The 26763-nt window shown below is 36.5% G+C and overlaps 1 protein-coding gene across 1 annotated transcript in view; it reads left to right on the top strand.

The window, feature by feature from the left end:
• Positions 1-26763, top strand: part of DGLUCY (D-glutamate cyclase) — a 125915-nt gene that overhangs the window by 79190 nt on the left and 19962 nt on the right. The window contains exons 8-12 of the mRNA XM_074235500.1: positions 631-891; positions 8818-8917; positions 14693-14841; positions 24869-24988; positions 26456-26610. Of these exons, the coding sequence (XP_074091601.1) occupies positions 631-891; positions 8818-8917; positions 14693-14841; positions 24869-24988; positions 26456-26610 (785 nt within the window). The remainder of the gene's footprint in view (positions 1-630; positions 892-8817; positions 8918-14692; positions 14842-24868; positions 24989-26455; positions 26611-26763) is intronic.

Raw genomic sequence — 26763 nt, 5'->3', positions numbered from 1 at the left:
TATATATATATGAGGTTTAGGTTTTCTGAAATTCTGAGTTGTAGAGCTGGTGCTGACCCCCTCTGCAAAAGGGAATTCTTCACCAAGACCTCCTTACATAAATAAAATAACAAGTCATCCCAAAATCAACAAACGATGTCTCAAAACCTTAGTTTCCTTATTTGTAAAGTACGAATAGTAATACTTGCATTATTTCTGGAGTTTTTTATGAATAATGTGCTATATAATCCAGAAAAGTGTTTTATATATATATATATATATATGTATATATATAAAACATTAAAATATTATTATTACTGATATTATCATTATTCCTTGCATTTAAGGAATGGGTAGCTTTACCCTTGCATCTCTTTCTTCACATGGATAACTTTTTTACTAGAAGATGTTTTGAATTTAGGCTAAACAATCCTGGCAATTTATTAAGAGTCTTAGGAGAATGCAATTTCTGCTGTGAATGACATTAACTCATCAGCACCATTGTCCTTTTCACTATTGTTCTTCTTTCACATTTATGCCAAAAATAATTTTTTAAAACAAAAGAAAAATATTACTCAAATACACAAAAGCAATTAATCCTTTTTTCTTTATTTTAAACATATTTGTAAGAGATGGCTTTTATTATTTTAGGGAACCGAGGAATAAAACATCTGTTCAACAAAGATGAACTACTGAAGGCTTCTCTGTCCCTGTCTCATGCTCATTCGGTCCTCATCACCACTGGGTTCCCTACGCATTACACTCATGACCCACCCGAAGAGACTGATGGTCCCCCAGGAGCCATTGCATTGGCTGCCTTTTTGCAAGCTTTAGAAAAGGAGGTTGCCATCGTTGTTGATGAGAGAGCCATGAGCTTGCACAGAAAGATTATTGAAGACTCCATTGTTCAAGGTGAGTTGAACCAGTATGTATTAGATATTTTTGAATCTAGGGTATTACAATTAATTTCAGTTCCCTAGATTATCATGCCTATCCTTCTGTGGAGGAGACTTGAATTCAATTTTATTCTAAAGTAAAAAAGCGTTAGTACCTACTAATTGTTAGCCTAGAAATAAGTCTCTCATTTCTGCCCTTTTTGTGAGTTGTTGTTCAGTCATGTCTGACTCTTCATGACCCTTTGGACCAAAAGGGGCCAAAGCCGTCTATGTAGTCATGAAGAGTCGAACAGGACTGAAAGATACAGCAGTGGTTCGCCATTTCCTTCTCCAGTTCATTTTACAAATGATAAAATTGAAGTTAAGTGACTTGCTCAAGGTCACAGATAGTAAGTATCTAGGATTAGATTTAAACATATCTTCCTGATTCCATTCACTCTAACCACTGAGCAAAGCTGACTGCCTCTTTTGTGGCTAGCAACACTCATCTAGAGTATGAGTAGGAATGCTTCTTAGCTTATTAAAGCATCTAGAAATAGGTAAATATTTTGTGATATCAGTTTGAGGTCTCTACATCTCTACATCATTACCTCCTGATTCCCAGTGGTGTTCAAGGATAGGTGTTTTAATCTGTTCCCCACAGCCTGCTCTTTTAACCCTTTTCCCCCCAACAAATTATACTCAGGGAAGTTTTTATGCTATTATTATTCTCATAATAAGAGGGCCTTCATCTCAGAAGTCATGGGTTTAAAATCATAGAAATTTTGTAATCCAGAATTTAGGAACAAGGAACTGGAAGGAATTTAAGAGGCCATTCAGTCCAACCTTTTTATTTTACAGATGAAGAAACTGAGGTAGTCAGAAATTCAGTGACTTATTTAGGATCATACAGCTAATAGGTACCTGAGAGGGATTTCAACCCATATCTTCCTGAAAAGAAGTATAGAATATTGTTTCAAGTCCTATACTCTATGTACCCTACTACCAGCTGCTTCTGTCAATGCCAATCACTTCACCACTTTGGGCCTTCATTTCCTTCTCTGTAAAATCATTGGATCATAATAATCTCTTACAGCTTGTAGTTTAGGAAGGCTATTTTGGAATTAAACATAAAATAATTATGACTTCAGTTCTTACAGCTGTCTTGATTGAATAATTTTTTGCTGACCAAGTTCCTAGAGTCACCTTGATTCTCTATATTCAATCTCTTGAAAACTCAAGCTGTGGACTCCTACTGTACATAAATTCTGATTCCCCATCTGGCCCAGTCTGTGACTTGAATGGATGACTTGATAGAGTGGCTTTTAAAAAGCTTTCATTAAATTTGGAAGAAAAAGATGAGTACCTTTTAAGTCCTTCTGTGGAAATTATTTCAATTATTTTAACCCTATGTGTGACTTGAATGTAAATAACTTTCAATTATCTGGGAAAAACCTAAGATTGTGAGGTAGTGCTATGTAGAAATTCTATCTGGATGAGAATGGGGCTATTCATTCACTTATTATAATGCCTAGATCTCAGTAATGATAAATTTATAGCTGGTAATATAATCTACACTTATTGACTCACTCTTTCCCAGAATTTCTCTTCTCATTGTCTGAAACACCCTATTCATCCTCAGGCTTAATGGTATAGCCTCCTTAATTGAGAAATTGAGGCTATCCTAAAAGAACTCCCTTTACATTTCTCAGCATCACCATCTTTCCTCCTCTCACTCCATCCTGTCTCAGAGGAAGAAGTGTATCTTCTCCTTGCTATAGTTATCTGCACCCTTGATCCATCCCCTTCTGTCTTCCTAAAGGTCTTGGAACTATCTCCTCACTTGCATTTATCTTCATTTTCTCCCTTTTCATTGCTTACTTCCTCTTCTGGACCTAGCCTAGATCAGACTAGTTCACACAAGTATGAAATTAGAATGCTACATGGAGTAAGAAGAAATTTTAAAAGTATACCATTACTAACTCAAATGGACAATAGTTTCCAATGTCCCAACAAATGCCACAGAAGTGTTTGGGTTGCAAAAAAACTGAGAATTCCATTAAACTACCACATGCCAGTTCTTCATGAGGAAGTCATACCACTAGACCAACTAAATTCCAAGTTTGACGCTGTTGACCCCATAAAGAAAAACCAACCCAACTTATATAAAAAGAGATGCCACTGGGGGGCTGCTAGGTGGTGCAGTGGATAGAGCACCGGCCTTGGAGTCAGGAGTACCTGGGTTGAAATCCGACCTCACACACTTAATAATTACCTAGCCGTGTGGCCTTGGGCAAGCCACTTAACCCCGTTTGCCTTGTAAAATAAAAATAACCTTAAAAAAAAGATATGCCACCAATACTTCTCCTATAACACTTCCCATTTATCTTCAAATATTCTCAGGTCTTCCCAGACCTAAAAACAAAAAAATCTGTCCCTTGACTCAACCATTCAGGTACCACCCATCTCTCTTTCCTCTCTGTCATTGCTAACTTTCCTTGAAAAAACTGCCTCTGCCTGATGCCTTTACTTCTTCACCTTTCCTTAATTCATTGTAATGTTTCTCTCTCACTATTCAATGGAAATTATTCTTTTAAGTGTTAGCAATGATCTCCCATCAAATAAAATTTTAGAACTGGAAGAGAAGTTGTGGAACATTACATTCATCTTCTCCCATGAGGAAAATGGGATCTAGAGAGGGAAAATGGTCTTATTTCAGTTCTTATCCATTTGACCTATTTAAAGCATTTGATATTGTTGAGCAATTCCTCTTTTTTTTTTTAAGATTTTTCAAGGCAATGGGGTTAAGTGGCTTGCCCAAGGCCACACGGCTAGGTAATTATTAAGTGTCTGAGGTCGGATTTCAACCCAGGTACTCCTGACTCCAAGGCCGGTGCTCTATCCACTGCACCACCTAGCCGCCCCGAGCAATTCTTCTTAATAGAAACATATTAATGAGGCTTTTCTTCTTTGAGTTCAGAAATACCATGTTCTAATTCTCTAACTACTACTTTCACCATCTCTTCTCCATGACTCTTTATCCTCTTTCCATTCCCTTTAGGATAAATATTTTCTAAAGTTTGAGGCCATTAAGTCCAAACTTTTCATTTTATTTGAATTCTTCTCTTTTTATTCTTTGTTCTTGGCAATCTCTATGACTTCAAAGATGACTTATAGGTCAATAATTCATCTATTTGTGGATATAGATATAGATATAAATATATCCACAAATACATGCACATATACATATATATATATATATATTTATATATATTACAAAAAGGAAAAGGGGAGGAAAGGAGGGTGATAGGTCACTAAGTGGCTTAGTGCTGGAAAGGGAATCCAAAAGACCTGAGTTCAATTGTAACCATAGACATTTATTAATTGTATAGTCTTGGGCAAGTCACTTGATATTTCTCAGTCTCAATTTCCTCATCTGTAAAATGTAGATAATAATAGTACCTATCTCTTTGTATCATGAAGATAAAATAAGACAGTATTTGTAAATGACTATACAAATCCCAAAGCTCTATATAGTTTTTTTTTTTTTTTTTTGAGGCAATGGGGTTAAGTGGCTTGCCTAAGGCCACACGGCTAGGTAATTATTAAGTGTCTGAGGTGGATTTGAACTCAGGTACTCCTGACTCCAGGGCCAGTGCTCTATTTACTGTGCCACCTAGCCGCCCCCACCAAAGCCCTATATAAATGCTAGATACTAGTATTATTGCTGTTATTATTACCATCTATATGCCTAGCCCTCACATTTCTCCAGAGTTCTGAAACTCCCATATCTTCAGTTGCCTAAAGAACGTCTGTAGCTAAGACCTCACTGAAACCTTAAATTGAGCATGCTCCAAACCCAAGTTACTACTTTGCCTTTTCTATCTACTTCTCCTGTCTTCACCATTCCGGTTATTGTCATTACCATTCACCCAGTCTTCAAAAATTTTCATGTCATTTTTGATGTTTTCTTTTCCCTCATATCATGTCCTTACCAAGTCCTACAGACTTTACCTCTATGATATCTCTGAGATCTCTTCTTCCTCTATTCCCCCTGCTCCCCTTACTATACACACACACACACACACACACACACACACACACACACACACACACACATATATATGTATATATATATATAGTAATATAGACCCTTACTCTTGTGCTACTGCAATAATTGCCTAGTGGGTCTTCTCTTTTCTCTTCTCTTCATTGGTCAAACCATCCTTTACTCTGCTGACCTTATTTAATTACCTAGGAGAGCTACTGGCCAAATGTCTTACCCTTTTCAGTGGTATGAGCTAAGTCAGAGAGTCCTCAGAGGTAACACTATGTTCTCTATGGTCATGAGAGAGTTACCTCTGTTTCCCAGCACTGCCCTTTACGTGGATAGTAAACTCATCTGGTGAGTCTCAAAGTGAGGTATGTGTTATTCATGCACCTGACTCTGACGGTTTGTGGTCCACACCCCCTGGGAAATTCCACTAGCTTTGCTTCCTTGTTGTGCTTTTTTAAGACTTTAAACACCAAAGTACACATAGTGAAATTGGTCATATAATCATAGCTTAATCTTATATAGTCCTTTATACTTAAGCATAGAAAAGAAGGAAAAGACTACATTTAAACAACTACCATATGGACTAGATTTCCACAAATTTTCCTAGGCCCAAGTCATCCCAGTCTTCTTCCAGTCTCTAGGCAAACCCTTCTACTCAAAGGGGAGAAAAACAATCTATACTCTGCTATCATTATAGTGCTTTTAGCTTTGCAAAGTACTTTTCATATCTTATCTCATTCAATCCTCACAACAACCTATGAGGTAGGTGATATTAAACTAATTATAGAGATGAAGAAACAGAGACTGAAGAAAGTTAAGTTACTTGTCCAGGGTCATCCAGTTAATTAATATTTTGGAGGCAGGATTCAAACTCAAATTTTTTTCTGATTCCAAGTCTGTCAGTCTATTCACTAGCTGCCTTTTAATTGAAATCTACCAGATACATAACTTATTAATATACAAACTTGCCCAGACAGAAATTGCATTCAATAGAATTTCTCTTGCTAATCAAAAAAAGCCCTCTGATTCAAGCAATTTCCTAACACAGTTTTTAGTAATAATGAAACACAAAATGAAGAAATTCAAGAATGATGGAAAAAAGTATGTAGGTTTCAGTTAAAATTTTTGAATTACTCACCAAATTGAACAATAATAATATTGTTTGTACTCATTCCTATGGGGAAGTTCTACTCAGAAAACCAAGAATTTACTCTTTTAATCTGGTCAAAGGCATATCTCATTTGTAAGGTGGTCTAAGATAAATAAGAAAAATTTCCCTCTATTAATTTACTCACCAGTTCTGAATTGGGGGGGGGACAGATTAAGTATATTTCCTGTTTTGATTAGATATTTAATTCAAGAGAGATTAAGGAAGAAAAGGAGGGAATACTAGACCATGGAGATTGTTACAACATAGATTCTTTTTTTCCCCAAACATTTTTTCAATTAATAAAACTTTTTCTCCTTTTTTCTTCTTCTTCCTCCTCCCCTAATTTCTTCATTTACTTATTTATTTTAACTTTCATTCCAAATTTTCTCCCTTCTGCATCTCTTTTACCCATATGAATTCATGTAAAAAATACAAGAAAAACCAAGAAACAAAAAAAAAATCTAAAATATTCTTCAATTTGCACTCAGACTTCATTAGTTCTCTCTCAGAGATGGATGGTACTTTTCGTCATAAGTCCTTTGGAATTATCTTGGATGGTTATGTTATCAGAAGTTATCTTTCACAATTGATCATCCTTACAATATTGTTTTTACTGTGTACACTGTTCTGGTTCTGTTCACTTTACTTTGCATCAATTCATATATGTCTTCCCAGGTCTTTTCTGAAACCACCTACCTTGTCATTTCTTATAGCACAATATATTCCATCCCAATTATATACCAGAAGTTGTTCAACTATGACCTCAATTGATGGGCATCCCCTCCATTTCCAATTCTTTTACCACCTCAAAAAGTTGCTACAAATATTTTGGTAGATGTGAGTTCTTTTTTCTTTTCTTTGTTTTCTTTAGGATCAGACCAAGTGGTGGTATTGCTGGATTAAAGGGAATGCACAGATTTATAGCTTTTTGGGCTTTCTTCCAAATTGTTCTCCAGAATTGTTAAACCAGTTTACAACTTCACCACTAGCACCTCAGTGAATCTATTTTTCCACATCCCCTCCAGCATTGATTATTTTCCTTTTCTCTTATGTTAACTACTCTGACAGGTATAAGGTGATACCACAGAATTATTTTCATTTGTACTTCTCTAAGCAATAGTGACTTAACAATATTTTTTCATGTGACTATTGATGGCTTTGATTTCTTCTGAAAACCTCATGTTCATATCCTTTGACTATCAACTGAGAAATGGCTCTTATATAAATGTGCCTCAGTTCTCTACATATTTGAGAATTTAGACCTTTATGAGAGAAATTTGCAGTTCATTTTTTCCCCAATTTCTTTGTTGTTAAATGTTTTTCAGGGCAGCTAGGTGGCGCAGTGGATAAAGCACCAGCCCTGGAGTCAGGAGTACCTGGGTTCAAATCTGATCTCAGACACTTAATAATTACCTAGTTGTGTGGCCTTGGGCAAGCCACTTAACCCCATTTGCCTTGCAAAATAAAAAACCTAAAAAAAAATGTTTTTCAGTAGTACCTGACTCTTCATGACTCCATTTGGAGTTTTCTTGGCAGAGATACTAGAGTGATTTGCCATTTCCTTCTCCAGCTCATTTTACAGATGAGGAAACTGAGGCAAATAGGGGGTTTGGTGAATCTTCCTGACTCCAGACTAAACATTCTATCCAATTTGCCACCTTTTGGCTTCATTGGCTTCATTGGTTGTGTTTGTATAAAAACATTTTATTTTTATGTAATCAAAATTTTCCATTTTACTTCCTGTGATCCTCTTTGTCTTGTTTTGTCATAAATTCTTCTCTTATCCCTAAATAGGACTAGTAAATTTTTCCATGCTCCCTTAATTTACTTATGTCTCATTTACTTAATTTACTTTGTGTCTAAATAACTTAATAAAATTCTTCCTCTGACCTCTGACATTGTCAGGACTTCCTTGATGCACTTACCATGTACAAGTCATATATCCCTAACAGTCTGTAAGCTTCATGAGGAAGAAGTATTTGCTACAACTTTATATACAATATTTGATACTTTACATACAATACATACTTGACAAATGTTTTTTGAATTAAAACTATATTGAAGCAACATTAGATTTTAAAAGATCTTTTTAAAAGTCCAACAGTAATATAGCATAAAGGTCATCCTTATTCTGAACCATACCACATACAAAAGCCTTTCTTTGAAATTCAAGTCCATGCTTTGTATTCTCTATAAAGTAATAATAAATCCTTCTTGATTGACTTGACTTTACTTGACAAAGCTTTTTGGAAAGATCAACTTGAGGCCTCAAGGGGCAAATAAAGGTGAATAAGACATGGTTCCTACAATCAGGAGTTTATACTGTAGCAGAAAACAAGAAATTCACAAATATCTCTATGCTTGAACTCTCACTTGTCTTCCAGCTACTAAAGCTACCTGCAGCATGATATGATTGCCCCTTTGGTATGTCAAATTTAATATACCTTTACTCAAGCTTAGAATCTAGTAAAATACAGAAAGAGAAAAGTTGGCTTATAAGCAAACAGGATTAAGGAGGAAGACTAGTTCTAGATGGGGATTTTGGAATGGAGCCAGAAAGGCTTTGTAGAAGAGTAGCAGCAAGATCTTGAAGGACAAATAAGATTTCTATTGTCAGAAGAAGGGGTTCTAAGTAGAAGGAATGGCCTTATGCCCAAAACATTTATCCTGGTCAATGAAAATGAATCTCTATTATTGACCAACTACAATCACAAATGGAATTCTGGAGGATAATCTCATCTGTTTTCTTTGATTAGGTGTTTTGAAGACAACAATACCTCTGTTAAGTTATCAAGGTGGGGAAGAAGGGTCAGCTCTCATGTTCCTGTGTAAGGATGGAGATCCCAAGTCACCCAGGTATGTCTTATCCTCTAGTATTATATTGAAAAGTTCATGAAAATGATGAAATCACCAAAGGAGAGAGTATTAGGCAGAAAAGAGAAGTCAAAGCCTTGGTAAATAGCTACACTTAAGGGCAGGAGAAGGAATATGACCTGTGAAGAGGCAGGAAGAGAAATAGGAAGGGTTCTGGAGGTCAAAGCATCAAGAATGGGGAAGGAGAAAGGAGGTATTTAACAGACAGGAATAAAATCCAGAAAAGGAGAGAGAGAAGGCAGGTGAGACAGACTGAATGAGAACCAGAAAAGATTACTGTCAGAAAAGAGAAAGAAGTTGGTCTAGCCCTGCAAAGAAATCAAGAAACAAAAAGTCCCGTCTGCTTCAGTATTCTAAAGGGCATCAGTGTTTGTCCTTTCTCAAAGAAAATAGTGACATTAGGGAGATAAGGCCATGATATGCTCGTGAACTGAATTTGAGAAAGGAGGGTTGAGCTATTGATAAGCTTGGGGAAAACACTTTCAAATGGATGGTTGGGTAATATGCCAAATTTTTAGGGTTTGGAAAAATGAGTAAAACTTGAGAAATTGGTGACAGTTGCAAGGATCCAAGCATAGGCTATGGAAAGAACTATAAAACAATAGCTTGTGGAGACAGCACAGCAGGATTAAGTAAAGGTCAGGGTGTGGAGACCTGAGTATATTTATGGGCATCAGGGAAGGAACCAGTGTTTAAAGAAAAAGATGATTAAATACATATCCTCAGCTCTACTTCAGAGTCTTTCTCTTTCCTCCAGATATACATCTTCTGTACAAAGTCTTTCCTGATCCCCCAAATACTAGTGTCTCCTCTCCCAAACTACCTTCTATTTATCTTTACTTATACTTAGACTATATTTATCCTGCGTATACTTAGATATGTCCTTGTCTGTGAACTCCTTCTGAGGGAAGAGGTTGTCATTTTTTATGTTTGCATTGCCTAGCACAGGGTAGGTGGTTGATAAATACATGCTTCTTGATTGATTGAATAGGCAAGATATGTGAAAACATGGTGATGTTTTGAGTTGTGGAGGAGGGAAGATTAAGAGGCTCATGACAGATGACTTCAATATTATCAGTAAAAAAAGAAAACTAGGTCTACTTTTGGATCTGACAGACTACTTACTAGCAACCTCTTTCTTTCAGACTATGGACCAGAGTAAGGGGAATAGGGATATAAACAGCACCTGTGAATTTATTAGTACAGAGAACTTCCAAATGAGAAAAAGCTCTCTACAGGGCAAACCAGGACTCAACTAGAAGAATTTATTTTTGCTTAGAGTATAAATAGAATTTAATTCAGGTGAATTTCAATCCCAAAGCATTAAGACTTTGCTCTTGCACCACTCCATTGGACTCTGGGTAACCTAGTTCAGGAAGGAGAAGACCAGCCAGTAGAGATGGGTAGAGATGGATTCCCCTGTCCAGATTGCTGGACTTTACTTACTTTACTCATTTGCTGGACGTATTACTTACTTTACTCATGATCAAACCACATTCTTAGCAGGAAGAACTGAAGATTTTGAGGCCACTTACTTGTTCATAGACCCACCCCTTCATTAATTATTCACCAATCAGGACTGAGTTTTACCTGCCAGCACTGAGAGACTGACTCTCTAAGGGTCACATCAGCCAGGTCTCTTCATTCTGTCAAACAATCTTATAAAAACAATCAAACAAAAATCCTCATTTACTTTACTATAGGAGGGAGCCTAGGCCCTCATTTTGGCTGAACGGCTTACCTTCTCAACTTAATCTTTTTTTGGAAGTGGTCATTCTTGGTCTCTTTTCCTTATGTCTCTCTCTTACTAAACCTTAATCACTGGAAAGACATCATTTCCATCAAACTGTGAAAGACCAAGGTCTCCCATTACATTCAGGATCATCTCCAGTCATCCTGATCCATATCTGTTCACTGGACCCAGAGAGCTTTGGTGGAGAAAGTGAGGTGGTGACTTTGCATAGTACTCCCTCATTTAAATCCAGTTCTCTTGCATATCATGGCATCACCTCCAAAAATGTTATGGTCTTCTTCGAGAACAAAGGACAAGCATCAATCAATCAAAAGAGTAGCTATATTTTATATATATATATATAGAGAGAGACCTAATATAGTTATCTGGTCCTCAGTCCCATATGGGATTGGTAGGGCTGGGAAAGAAGATATCACTAAAAATAAGAGTAGGGAAAAGTGACAACTGACCATTTAATGGGAAGGAAGGAAGAAAACAGCAGAAATATAAAAACCATAATAGATAGGGGTCTTTCAGTCCAAAGCAAATAGTCCTATCTGCTTCAGTATCCTAAAGGACATCAGTTTGTCCTTCATTCTCAAAGAAATCAGTGACATTAGGGAGTTTAAGCCGTGCCATGCCCATGAATTGAATTTGAGAAAGGAGGTTGTTATCAAAGTTATCAAAGCCTCATTTTTTCCACTGGAGTCATCTGGGTCCAGTAGTCAGATATGGATCAGAATGACTGGAAATGGTCCTGGAGGTGAGGCAGTCAGAGTTATGTGACTTGTCCAAGCTATAGTAAGTGTCAAGTATCTGAGGCCACATTTGAACTCAGGTCCTCCTGACTCCAGGGCTGGTGCTCTATCCACCATACCACCTAACTAAAGAGCATCACTGTATCATTGAAGAGCCCAATTATATGTGTTTTTCCCAAATGTCTCAGTGATTAGCAGAAGGTTACATTATGTATCTTATGTATTATTTGACAGATAACTGTATCATCCATTCTAGAAAAAAATTTCAACCAAAATGGTTAAATTTGAGAGAGAGAGAGAGAGAGAGAGAGAGAGAGAGAGAGAAATTGCTTTCTTTGGAAAATACATTAATTCTTCTAGGCCAGAAGGTACCAATTAGTTAATTGCCTCTTTCCATAGCTAAGTGGCCCCTTCTGGCCTGAAAAATCAATACACCTCTGCATAGTATATAATTTAATTCTCCTTCTGGAGGAAGGTTCAGACTCAGTGTTCCTTCAGGAAGGGAAGGACTTATCGATCTTCATAGGGACTCTTATTTTAAATTCATTTCTCATTTTAATTGCAAAGACCCAGGGGTAAACAGAGAGCCAGGTGAAAGCTTCTCATTCAGTTTAACAACACACAAATAGAGGTACTTGTTACCTTTACAATTAAATAATCCATGTATAACAATAAAATTGCCCAAGTTCCTGCCTGGTTATTTCAAGTAATATTTGTAACTTTAAAATCCCAGCTCAGCAAAAGAACATGACTTGATCCTTGACACTTATTGTAACAGGACTGGATAGATGGGAACATTCTGAGTCAGAGTTCTTAAAGATGCTTCTACTCTGTGTATTTGATGTTCATATTTGATGATATAAAAATTAAATTTCATGGAAATTATCAAATAAACTTATTTTAAAAAAAGGTTTTAGCCTGATATTTTTCCTTTGGGACCATCCCATCTTCTACTTCAGAGCTTCCCAAGTTTTCTTCATTTTGCTTCTTATTGGCACATTTCATAGGGATGTTGGAATCATTGGATTATAGATTTGAAGCTTTTAAGCAATATCATCTATCCACCATTTTGAAGATAGAGATCAAGTAGGTTAGGAGATTTGCCCAACATCATAGTAAGTGGCAGAGCTGAGAAGGTAACTCAGGAGAAGATAGGATTATGAATTTAGAGCTGTAGGGACCTTAGATGTGGTTATTTTACAGTTGAGAAAACTGAAACACCCCAAAATTAGGTGATTTGCCTTTGCAGAATCATGATTTGAACTCAGGTTCTCTGACTCCAAATCCAACATTCTAAATACCATGCCATTCATTCTCAGTCCCATCTGCCTTATAGCTATCTATTCATCCACATCTTGACTCTGTAGTCATGTTATGAATACAAATACAGGGATTCCATCTCTCCCCCCAACATATCTTTTTTCTCTCTACCATGGCCATCCTCCCTTCAACTCTTCAGATTAAGGATTGGCAAAGGAGATCTAGTATTTTGCAACAAGACTAAGCATCTTTAGTTTTTTTTTTTTGTTTTGGCAAGGCAGTGGGGTTAAGTGACCTGCCCAAGGCCACTGTGCCACCTAACTTTCCCCTAGCATCTTTGTTACTTAACAGATAAGTCCTGTTTGGGAACAGTGTTTAGCTTGAACCTGTATAAGTAAAAGAGGCAGCTAGGGAACTCAGTGGATAGACTGGAGCTCACTAGACCTGGAGTCAGGAAGACTTATCTTTCTGTTTTCAAATCTGGCCTCAGACATTTACTAGTTGTGTGACCCTGGGAAAGTACTTAATCCTGTTTTGTCTCAGTTTCTTCATCTGTAAAATGAAGGAGGACATGCAAACCACTCCAGTATCTTCTGCCAAGAAAACTCTAAATAGGGTCATGAACAATCAGATATGACTGAAAAATGACTGAACAACAATAAAAATAAAAATTACCTTAGGTTTTGTTTGCTTGTGTTCTATAAAGGAGGATTTAACATTGCTTAGACTTCTAACATAGAATCAAGGTCCCTGCTAGGTTAGAGCACAAACTATGGACATCAAATAATCATTATTATTATTGAAAACTGGAAGAGTACAGAGCCAGATGGGGTTTGATTCCTCTATCATGTACCATTAATGTTGTTATTCAGTCATATCCAACTCTTTGTGACACCATTTGAAATTTTCTTGCCTAAGATACTGGAATGGTTTGTCATTTCCTTCTCCTTCATTTTTAGATGGCAAAAAAATGTTAAATGACTTGCCCAGGGTCACACAGCTAGTACGTGTCTGAGGTGGGATTTGAATTCAGGTCTTCTCGACACCAGACCCACTGCTCTAACTACCAATCATTTAGCTGCCTCTATATCATTAATGATGAGGAAGAAATGTCTGGCAGGACTCTGGGGACAAGGAGTTCTGAGGGGCTGTCAAGAATATAGGGATGAAACAAGGAGTATGGGGACAAGCCTAGAGGAATGACCCCAATAGGGAGTCTCGGATGTAAATCCAGAAAGTAGGGACACTCTAATCTTCAGGGGTGAAGCCATAATGAATGAGAAATTTCATTCAGAGTCAGAACTAAAGCAGAATTTCTGGGGACTGGTTTGGGGTTTCTAATATACGTCTTTTGTTAAGGTAGGATCACCCTCCCACTCACTGTGTGACTTCATACAAATCACTGCCTTAATTTCCTCATCTGTAAATGAATTTAATAACAGTACCTATCTCCCATGGTTGCTGGGATTTTCAAAGGAGATAAGAATTATACAATTAGTTTAATGCAGTGTCTGGTACTGGTAAGTGCTATATAAATGTTGGCTACTATTAACCTTGATTTTATTATTAAAATATTATTCATATTTTTAATATTCCATAATTCTAAAATGGAGGCTTCTAAAGATTTTTACTTTTTAAAAAACAGCTTCATGTATATATGCACATAAATACACAGGCATACTTACATTTGTATGCATACATGTGTGAGTATGGTATAGTAGAAAGAGAAAGGGCTCAGTGGATTGAAGCCAGGAGACCCTGAGTTCATGTCCAGTCTCTGATACTGGTTGTATGACCTTAGACAAATCACTTAACCTCACAATGCCCTACACAATTCTCTAAAATTTTAAGTTAAACAGAAAGTGCTAACTTGCCTTGATAGTTTCCTTATTCTATATAGTTCCGTATACTAAAGAAATCATAGAATCAATCTCTTTTCCTATATATTTACACTAGCAGTTTGCTCCCAATTTTTCATAAACTGTTTCTTGTCTTTCCTTTCTGCAGATTTGATCACTTGGTGGCTATAGAGCGCTCAGGGAGGGCAGCAGATGGCAATTATTACAATGCTCGAAAAGTTAATATTAAGCACCTGGTTGACCCCATTGATGATCTCTTCCTGGCTGCACAGAAGATCCCTGGGATCTCCTCAACTGGTAAGAGAGTCGAAAAACTTAGATTAAGAGAACAGTGTTTCAACATGAAACACTTCCACTTGTGCTAAACCAAAATTTGTTGTGGTTCAGTCATGTCTGACTCTTTTTGACCCTGTGGACTTTGTCCATTAGATTAGCAAAGATAATGGCAATTTCCTTCTCCGGTGTGTCTTCATTTTATAGAAGAAGAACTGAGGCAAATCAGGGTAAAGTGACTTGCCCAGGATCATACAGCTAGTAAGTTTCTGAGGTTGGATTTGAACTGTGACTCCAGGCCTGGTACTCTATCCCCTATACCACCTAGCTGCCCCACTTCAAGATTAGGACTACTAATAATAGTTTACTTTTCTATAGATTTACTGTTTACAAAGGACCAGAGGTTCTTAATCTTTTTGTGTGTATCATGAACCCGCTTCTCAGCACATTTTTTGTTTGTTTTTGTTTTTGTGGACAATAAGGTAAAGTGACTTGCCTAAAGTCATACAGCCAATAACTATCAAGCTTCTGAGGTCAAATTTGAACTCAGGTCCTCCTGACTCCAGGGCCAGTATTCTATCCATGGTGCCATCTAGCTACACCAGAATAATGTTTTTTAAATCTATAAAATAAAATACAGGGGGTAGCTAGGTGACACTGTGGATAGACTACCAACCCTGGAGTCAGGAGGACTTGAGTTCAAATTTGGCTCAGACTCTTAATAATTACCTAGCTGTGTGACTTTGGATAAGTCACTTAACCCCATTGTCTTGCAAAAAAAAAGCCAAAAGAATAAAATAAAACAAAATACAGAACATTACAAAGTAAATAAACTATATTTAAATGGTTATCAAAATATATATTTTAAATCAAGTTCATAGACTAAGGTTAAGAATCCTTGTTATGGAGTAGTTAGGTAGTGCAGTCCTAAAGTCAGTAGGACCTAAGCTCAAATTCATCCTCAGATACCTAATATTGCTTAGCTGTGTGACTCTGGGCAAATCACTTAATCCCATTGCCTTGAAAAAAAACAAAAAAAATCCCTTTTATGTATTATCTGATTTTATCTTTACATAACCATGTGGAGTAGGTGGGGCAGGTGTAATTCCCATTGTGGCCATAAGGAAATGATCCTTAGATAAAGAGTGATTTCCTAAAATTACATAGCTATTTAGTTTCAGAGCCTAGATTAGAACTGATGTCAAGAATCAAATAACTATCAGAGACTACCCCATGGGGAGAAAAAAATCAACCGAACTGATCAATAAGGCTTAAAATATAGATAAAATATAAAATATCCATGGAACTCCCATGTCTACAGAGAGGTGTCTTCTCTTACCTCTTCCTTCAGGCCATACTTATTCTTTATAATTTTGCAACATTCATTTGTGATTTTTTTATGTGCATAGTTTATTTATATTTGTATTTATATCTATATTAATATTTATTATATTGTTGTAGTTTTAGTGCATATTGTTTTCTTGATTCTGTTTACCCTTCATCAATCCATGTAAATCTTTTCCATGCTTTTCTGTATTCACCATATTTGTAATTCAATACAGCATAATAATATTGTTACATTATGTACCAGTTTGTTTTAAAAATAAGAAACAGCTCATATATGTGTGCATGTTATCCTTGCACAAGGATGCTAATTGCTTCCAAAGTGAGACTACAGCAGAGCTAAAGGATATCCAAAAACACTCAAAAGAGTGCTAACTATCCACAAAGGAAAATCAAGTCGATGAAGAATGCCATTTGTTCAGGCTGTGATATGGGATTAACTGACATCTAATACTGCTGCTCCATCAATACATGGGATGGATCCTGTAGATGGACAATGAGCAGAATTAAATAGGAGAAAGAGGAGGAGACTGGACTGTATTTGGAAAATTCTATGATGGTTTGCCTACTGTAAGCTTCTCTCCTCACTTCAATTCAGCAAACATTTAAGGAATTACTTTGTTTGAAAGGATATAAACAAACAAAAAAGTAAATTGTCCCCTGCTCACCAGATATCACCATCCTACTGGGAGGATAGGTCATGTAGATAGATAAAAGCAAGTACAAAGTATATATAGAATCATGCAATAACTTAACCCCGTTTGCCTTACCAAAAAACCCCTAAAAAATAAAAAAGAATCATGCAATAAAACCTCATCTTTCAGACACCAATATTATTCTAATGGTATTATATGATTATGAAACATGAAATACTGGTCTCCAAAGAATCAAAACTGCTAGTCATCCAGTATGCAAGGTTAGGATAATTAGGCTAAGACATGTTTTTAAAAGCTTAAAATTTTTACTGATGCCTTTTTTAATGCCATTTTCATTTCCTGAAATAACCATTCAGTGGATTGAGTAGTATTAATTAAATTGTAATAATAATAATAACACTAACTAGCCTTTATATAGACCTTTAAGGTATGCAAAGCCTTTTACATGTTTCAACTTAATTGATCTCCACAAAACCCTGAGAATTAATAGCTGTTATCATTATTTTATAGATGAGGAAAATAAGGCTAACATATATTAAATGATTTTCTTAGGTTCCCATAACCAGTTCGTGTCTGAGACAGAATTTGATATCAGGTCTTCCTGATTTTGACTATTGTACTCTTTCCATTTCACCATCTATCTATAAAATCAAGCAACATGGCAACCATGTCTAATAGTATATAGCATTCTGTACCTGAATTTACTCTCCTATCTAATGTGATGTGGGAAATATGTCTCATAATCTACTCACTGGAACCAATATTAATTACTGTATTTCATCTGAGTTTATATATCTTTTTGTATTGTTTTCATTTAGAAATGTAGTGGTATATAATTGTCCTTATGCTTTCCCTACTTTATATCAATTACTTTATAAAAATCTTGCCATATTTCTCTGAATTCTTCATGTTTATTGATTCTTATGCTATAATAATATTCCTTTATCATTCTGCAGTTTGTTCAGTCAGTCCCCAATCAAGGATATATTTTTGTTTTGTTTTGTTTTCAAATTATTCTTGCATTTTTATATTAAATCTTTTTCACTGGAATAGGGAACTCCCAGATGAGGAACCTCCCTCTACCAATGAAAGTTGGCACCTCTCTGCAATTTGTATAATACTGGAGAATTGCTTGACTTGAGTTCAAATCGTCTCAAACCTTTACTAGGTGTGTAACCCTGGGCAAGTCATTTAACTCTGCTTCAGTTCTTCAATTGCAAAGTGAGCTGGAAAAGGAAATGGCAAACCATTCCAGTACCTTTGCCAAGAAAACCCCAAATCAGACCACGACTGGGTAACAACAATAGTAACTTGGGTGCTCTGGAGGGCATGATACTTTTGAAAGGGTTAATACAGTTCCCAAAAGAGATGCAGTCTCTTAGGGCAATGGAAAAATTAGACTCATCTCCTTATATTCGTTTACAACTCTTATCTGAAGTCTCCTAAGTATTTCCCAGACTCATTAGTCCTCTCAGCTGCCTCTGAGGTTTCAATGAGACAATTAGGTGCCTCTGAGATGACTATACAATGACTGCAAATTGCTTTTGAAGTTCCCAGAAATGCAGCTCCAGAAATAGAGGGCAGCATTCTCTTCTCATTATTGCCTCTTCCTCTCCAGCACCTGGCCTCCTGAGCTGGAGGATTTTTGTGTTCCCAGGAAGAATTGGGTTGGAAGCCTGGTTAAGTAAGCAAATGTGGCTTAGTTGGGGACAGCTGGGGGGACTCATGGGGCTTGGAGTTCAAAAGGCTTATTTGTCTTCCAGAGTTCAAATCTGATCTTAGAGACTTACTAGCTGTGAGACCCCGACTAGATCATTTAACCCTTATTGCCTCAGTTTCTTCATCTGTAAGTGAGCTGGAGAAGGAAATAGCAAACCACTCCAGTATCTTTGTCTAGAAAACTCCAAATGGGGTCAGAAAAAAAGTCAGACATGGCTGAAACAACTGAAAAACAAGAAGGCACAAAGTAGAGAGCCTAAGGTTGAATTCTGGAGACCTAGATCTGCATTCATTGATCTTTAGCTACATGACCTCAGACAAATCATATAAATTCTCTGGATGAATTTCCTCATCTATAAAAAGGAGTAAACTATCCTTAAATTAATTGAAATAACATATTAAATTAGCCCTTTTTTGTGTTATCATTAGAAGGGTTCAGAAAATAAAAGATTAAAAACAATAAGAGCCCTGCACTTGGGAATCTGGAGAGAACTGGGTTCAAGATCTTCCTCTGACATTTATTAGTTGTGTGACCCTGGGCAAATCACTTAACCTTTTGAACCTCAGATTCCTCATGTGTTAAATGGAGAAAATAATAATGCTTTTCAGATGAGATAATAAATGAGAGGCTCTTTATAAACCTTAAAGTGCTATGGAAGTAACAGTTTTTATTAAAATGGAGAAAATACCTGGGCTACCTGGTTTTCAGGATTATTGTATATTATAAATTATTATAAAAATATGTTATTATTTTTATTCCTATGTTCCTAATGCACTAGAAAGGGGTTCTTACCTTGGGGGCCCCAGACTCCCAAAGGGGGATACAAAGGGTCTGTAAATTGGCATGGGGAAAATTATCTTTATTTTGATTAAACTAATTGAAATTTAACATTTTATTAAATTATTAAAATGTTATTCTGAGAAAGGGTCCTTAGGCTTCACTAGAATCTCCCCCCCCACAGGTCCATGATCAAGAAAAGGTTAATAGCCTCTGTAGTGGGGATAGATGCTGTGGAGAAATTCGTAGTGTCTCTTTTTGAGGAGAAAAGCTTTCCAAGTTTGCCGGTGATATATACAAAAACTCATCTAAGTAGCATTAAGAGCACTAGATTGGAAGACAGGAGACCTAGACGTAGTGCTGGATCTATTACTGAATTGCTGGATGACTGAGTAACTCACTTCTTCCTGTCTGAACCTCATTTCCTCTGTAAAAAATGAGGGGAATAGATTGGGTTTTTCTTCTAATGCACCATGACTCTATTTAAGGACCTGCTTTACCTATGTCTTTCCCTACCTAGTGCTCCCTTTACCTCAGGTGCCCAGTCCCTCAATATTAACCATGTAGTGTATAGTGAAGATATAACCCATGGCCCAATGCCTCAAACGCTGGGCCTTTTCATGGTGACTAGACACTCCCAACAACGCCCCCCCCATAGCAATCTCTTTGGCTCATTATTTCCCAACCAGGAGATTGCTCTGGGAAATCTCTAAATATAATTCCCATCTGGTCTCCACAGATTTGAGTAACGGAGTTCTGAAATCCATATACAAAGCATTCAAAAGTAATAAATAAAATGTTAAGCCCTGGACAGACTTAATTCCAATTTGCCAAAAATGTAACCAATTCAAAGGACTCCTCAGAGTCTATAAACAATGCATATACTTAAAGGACTCACAAATTCCCATAAACAGATCAGTGAGGCTTACTTTTTCTTGGGTCCTGAAGTTTGGTCTCCCTTGTAAGGGGACCAGACTTGGGGTTGCAAATTGGGTAATCCCTAATGTTTCAGTTAGTTCCACATTTCATTGTGACGATGCAGATCCCTCAGTAACTAATTTTGAGCAATTTACTAAAACCTGGACCTCCTCTGTGACACACCAGAAAGAAAAGGACTTGACGTCTGGACAGGTAACACTTTGACGTTCAAGTAAATTTCACTTTCATGCCAAAGAGACGTATTCAGACATTTGGTACTACTCTGAATCAGGGGGAAGGGAGTTGTATGGGTATTCAGGGAGGACTAGCACCTCTGCAGGGAGGATTTGCTGAGACATACACTTTGTATTCACCTGTCACCCGACTCTCACCTGTGACACTAGGTAGCATGTACCCAAGTCACACTCCAGTAAAACCTTCTCAGCAGATGGGATAAAAGCATCTGAAAGACCTCAAGCCTGTCAATGAGTTAGTATATGAAGACCTCCCCCAGGAGAATGGGCAGATGAAAACAATTTGTTCCAATGGCCATAAAGGCAACTAAAGCAGAAGCAGACACTGTGGAGCAGTTAGAGCTTGATTAGACAGCAGAGATGCCAAGGTCATCCACTGCATCCTGGACCATAGTTAGTTGTCTTAACTTTTGTTTTGCTACTGGACTTTGTTGACTCTGGAGGAAAGAATAAGGTTGGCAATTTTGTACAACTCTACCCGACTTAAATCCAATTCACAGGAAAGTCAAAACATCACCCTGGGATGTCATTGGTCCTTTTTGAAAACAAAAGAATAAACAACAACTTAACAAATCACCATTATTATTATTATTATTATTATTATTATTATTATTATTATTATTATTATTATTGTAATTATAACATTCCACCCAAGCCTTCCCCCAGAGCTTCTTCCTTTTTCTCCCCCATCAGAATCCCCATCTCCTCAGGGTCCTCTCAACTAGGTTCCAGAAAAAAAGGATAAACTGATTAAAATCATTCATACCAGAGTATGATGAATTGATACCAATATCTTTCCACTTCTAGAAGATTTGGAGTGGCAATTTCTTTTTTCCCCCTGATTTATCATTCATTTATTTGTTATATTCTTTTTTTAAAATTGAGTTCCAAATTCTCTCCCTTCCTCCCACCCCTACCTATACCCACTGAGAGGGCAAACAATATAATATCAATTATACATATAAAACATTTTTATATAGCAATATTTCTAAAAGCTAGAAAAATAAAGAAAGTGAGAAAATTATACTTCAATTTGCATTCAGAATTCATCAGTTCTATCTGGAGGTAGATGGCACTCTTCATCATGAGTCCTTTGGAATTGTCTTGGATCGTTGTTTTGATCACAGAAGTCAAATCTTTCAATTTCAACAACGTTGCTGTTACTGTGCACAATAATCTTGTTCTTCTCATTTCACTTTCATCAGTTTATATATGTCTACATTTTTTTCTGAAATCAATCATTTCTCATAAAATATTAGTATTCCATCACATTCATATGCCACAACTTGTTCAACCATTCTCCAAATGATGAACATTTCCCTTGATTTCCACTTCTTTGACACCACAAAAAGAACTGCTATAAATATTTTTTTGTAATATATAGGTCTTTTTTCTTTTTATTTGGTGTCATTGGAATACAGATCAAGTAGTGGTATTGCAGGGTCAGAAGGTATGCACAGTTATACAGCCTTTTGGTCCTAGTTCCAAATTGTTCTCCAAAATGATTGGAACAGTTTACTACTTCATCAACAATTCACCTATTTTTCCCTCAACCCCATTTCTGATAGATGTGTTTTAATTTGTATTTCTCTAATCAATAGTGATTTAAAACATTTTTTCATATGACTATAGAGAGTCTAAATTTCTGCTGAAAACTGCCTGTTTATATCCTTTGATCATTTATCAATTGGGGGAAGCCTCTAATTTTTAAAAAGTTGACTCAGTTTTATATTCAGCATATATTTTGAGAAATGAAGTCTTTATCAGACCTTATCAGACAGGTAAGATGAATAATTTTCAGGTAGGGAAAAACCTGTTATGAATGTTTTTGATATTATTCCACTGTCTAAGGTACCTTTTAGCAAAATGTAGTTTCCCTGATTATGTCTTTTAATAGGTCTGTTTTTACTTTTGCTACCCCTGACTTTTTAACTTCAACTGAAGCATAATATATTCTACTCCAATCCTTTATTTTAACTCTGTGTGTGCTTCTGTTTCAATTGCATCTTTTGTAAACAATATATTATTGAATTCTTGTTTATAATCCATTCTTCTATCTAATTATTACTATGTATTTCCCATTTTCTTTCATTTCCTCTCTCTCTCTCTCTCTCTCTCTCTCTCTCTCTCTCTCTCTCTCTCTCTCTCTCTCTCTCTCTCCTGTCTCTCCTATAAAGTCTATTGTGCTTCTAACCACTGCCTCCCTTAATTCACCCTCTTTTTCCATCACCCCGAGTTCTTCTCCTTTTCATCTTTGAGAGCTTCTGAAGCTGCTACATCTGCTCTTGTTGCCATGGTCTAGGAGCTCCAGACAAGCCTCCACCAGAGTGCCACAGACCTCTCCTGTCTACTTTTAATTCTTTCAGACTGAAAAATGTCTCACCCTGACCTTTTGTTGACTTTGCTACTCCAAAATTTGGTTTATGGAATTATTTTAAATTTGTGTGGAAGGGAATGTTGAGAGAGTTTAGCTGGGTTGCTGCCTCTAATCCATCATCTTGGTTCCACTTGGGAAAAAAATTAAATTCAAATGGGATTTCAGGTAGTATGTCTGGCAGGTAAGATGAATAATTTTCAGGTAGGGAAACTTTCCTAGAGAGCTCTGTATTTTACTAAGTGACTACAAACTTGGGGCAGCTGGGTGGCACAGTGGATAGAGCACCGACCCTGGACTCAGGAAGACCTGAGTTCAAATGTGACGTCAGACACTTAATAATTATCTAGTTGTGTGACCTTGGACAAGTCACTTAACCCCATTGCCTTGCAAAAAAAAGAGACTACAAACTCTTCCTATGTAAAAGGACAGCATTAACCAGAAATTGTATAATGATCATTGAAATTTTAATAGTATATGTAAATATACTCTTAAAATACCCCATACAATGGACACAGGAACAGAAAAACAGCATATTAAAACTAGGAGGTACCTTAGAGGACATTTATTTTAGTCTTTTATTTTACAGAAAGAGAAAACTGAGATCCAGAGAGGAGAAATAATTTACTCAAAGTCAAATGAGTTAGTGACTGAGCCGAGACTTAACTCAGATCTCCATTCTCCACCCCAAGCCTCTTTCCATTATACTATGTAGTACAGGAGTGTATGCAAACATATTCATGGGCATATCTATAGCAGTGCTGCTTACTCTGAGAAATGGATCCTTTAGAAATCTGAAAGTACCAGTATTTGTTTGAGAAGAACAGAAAGGTAAAATGCAAAGTAAAGGTCATTCAGAGGCCTTGGGCAAGTCACAACTCTATGTCTGTTTCCTACACTGGAAAAATAATTTTAAAAAATAATTAACATTTATTTAGTGCTTATTATATGGCTGACTCAATGTCACACAACAAGTAAATGTCTGAGGTCATATTTGAACCCAGGTCTTCTTGAGTCCAAGCCCAGCACTTTGTCCATAGCTCCAAAACAACAGCCAACACTTATGTAGTACTTTAAGGTTCTCAAAGTGCTTTACAAATAATATTTCATTTTATTTTCAAAATAACACTGAGAGGTAGATGCTATTATTATCCCCAGTCTACAGTTGAGAAAACTGAGACAGATAGAAGTTAAGTGGTGTGCTCAGGGTCAACACAGTAATAAATGTTTGAGATAAGATTTGAATTCAGGTCTTTCTGACTCCAGATCCAGATCCAATTCATGATGGCATCTAGCTGAAAAAGACTTGACCCTGGATTTAAAGGGATCACTCAAACAAGTGTTTTATATCAGTGAAGGAAATAATAGATACCCAAATGAAGATAAGAAACTGGGCCTGTGATTTTATTGATATAAGAAACTCTCTGGCAGCTAGGTGGGGAAGTGGATAAAGCACGGGCCCTGGAGTCAGGAGTTATCTGGGTTCAAATCCGGTCTCAGACACTTAATAATTACCTAATAATTACCTAGCCGTGTGGCCTTGGGCAAGCCACTTAACCCCATTGCCCTGCAAAAAAAAAAGAAAAAGAAAGAAAAAGAAACTCTCAGAAAAGGAGCCAATGCAGGGCTGCACCTCCCCTAACCCTAGGTCACTTAAGTTGCCTTTAAATAACCTCATTTATATTGAAATTGCAAGCATATATTACAGAAGAGGAATCTGAAACCTTGAGAAATAATTTACTCAGTTGCATAAGCTAGTGATTAAGCCAGAACTTGAATTCTGTTCTCCATTCTCCCACTCCAAGGCACTTTCCATTACACCATGTTGTACAATGTTCTACTATAATGATTACATAATATAGTAATTGTACATGTGTGTATCCATGTTCATGGGCATACCTGTGACAAGCAGGTATTGTTGTTGTTGTTGTTATATATAAAAAATGACCTTCCTTCTTTCTCTAGTTCATGAAACTTATCTTTTTATTCTTTTCCCCTTCTAACCTAGGTGTTGGTGATGGAGGAAATGAACTTGGGATGGGAAAAGTCAAAAAATCTGTGAAGAAGTATATCAAGAATGGGGATGTCATAGCTTGTGATGTGGAGGCTGATTTTGCTGTCATCACTGGTAAGATGCCCACAGAGTCAGTCAATGATAAGCATTCATTAAGTACCTACTACATACAAGCACTATGCTAAAGGCTAGAGATGCAAAGAAAAGCAGTCCCTGCCTTCCAGGAGCTTATAATCTAATGAGAGAAACATGTCAAGAAAAAAACCAAACTTGTACAAATTATTTAATCAATCAGAAAAATTAGACACCTACAAGTAAGCACTTACTAAGGAACTATGAAATATGCTAGCAATACAAAGAAAAGCAAAAAAAACCAGTCCCTGCTCTCAAGGAACTTACAATCTAATGAGCAAAATGACAAAAAAAAAGTATACAAATCATATAATCAATAAATCAGAAAAAACATTTATTAAGAACCTACTATTTCCAAGCACTGGGGGGTGGGTGGGAGAGGGAGAGCAAAATTTATACAGGATGATTAAAAAATAATGAATAGAGGGAAGCTATAGAATCAAGAGGAAGTAGGGAAAGCATCCTGTAAAACAGGAATGGGGAACTTTTTTTCTGTCAAGGGCCATTTGGATATTTATAACATCCTTCATGGGCCATACAAAATTATCAACTTAAAAATTAGCCTGAATTAATTGTGTGAATTCACATCTAAAAAGCTCTTAGATTTGTTTGAGCTTCATGTCTTCCCTACAATTGCCTTCACTGCTCCAGACCAAATGATTTACAACCCTGCTGTAGAAGGTGTGTTTTAAGTTGGGACTTAAAAGGAAGTCAAGGAGGTCAGCAATCCAAACTGAGGAGGGAGAGCATTTCAGGCATAGTGGACAGCCAGAGAAAATGCTTAGAATTGTCAGAAGACTAGTGTTACTGGATCAAAGAATGAGATACAATGTTCTACCATAATGATTACATAATATAATAATTATGATTTTAGTGTAATTACTATATAACTTTATATAATTATATGTTAGCAATTTTAATAAAAATATTTAAATTAAACATATAATTGTTATTTTAACATGATTGTATATAATATGATGGACTATATTATGATGTGATCATATTATTATAATGTGATTATATAATGTTATATAAAATTTGTATAATAGTTCTCATTTATATAGAGCTTAATGGTTTAAAAGAACTTTCCTCCTAACATTACTGTAAGATAGGTAATATATTATTGTCCCATTTTAGAGAAGAAAAGATGGAGGATCAGATGGCTGAAAAGATCTGTCTGAGGCAACACAACTAATAAAGGACTGAGTTAGAATATAAAATCTTTTGTCACTAATTCTAGCACCTTTTCCACTCTAACATTAGTCTAAATGATTGATTTCTTAATTTTTAAGGGTTATCGAATATCTAGAAATGTGAAATCCTTTGTTCTAGAGCTCCACACTGAACCTCTTCTACCCAGATGGCTTAGAGGCAAAATTACCTAAAGTAAAGGAAAGCTATCTCTCCTGTCTTTTGGTCCTGTGATTGAGCCTCTGTTTTCTGTGTTAGGTGTTTCCAATTGGGGAGGTTATGCTTTGGCCTGTGCACTCTATTTACTGAACATGAATAACATACATGAGCGCTACCTACGGAAAGCTATTGGATTACCCATCATCTCTTCAAGAACACCAGGCTGGACTCAGGCTCTCCCATCTGTCGTAAAGGTAATGTACTACCTAATGCTCAGATGAAAGGTGGGGAGGGGAAGGCCATTTTCATTTGGTTGATCCTCCAGTGATAGAGATTGCAACCCTTCCATGCTGATTCATCCTATGAGACTTTTGTACATAGCCTCTCATAAGTTTATCACCTGGGGG

Source organism: Macrotis lagotis, chromosome 4, assembly GCF_037893015.1.
Source record: "Macrotis lagotis isolate mMagLag1 chromosome 4, bilby.v1.9.chrom.fasta, whole genome shotgun sequence".
NCBI classification, from domain to species: Eukaryota; Metazoa; Chordata; class Mammalia; order Peramelemorphia; family Peramelidae; genus Macrotis; species Macrotis lagotis.
Note: the sequence above shows the minus strand (reverse complement) of the source record. Positions and strands in the feature narration are given on the sequence as shown.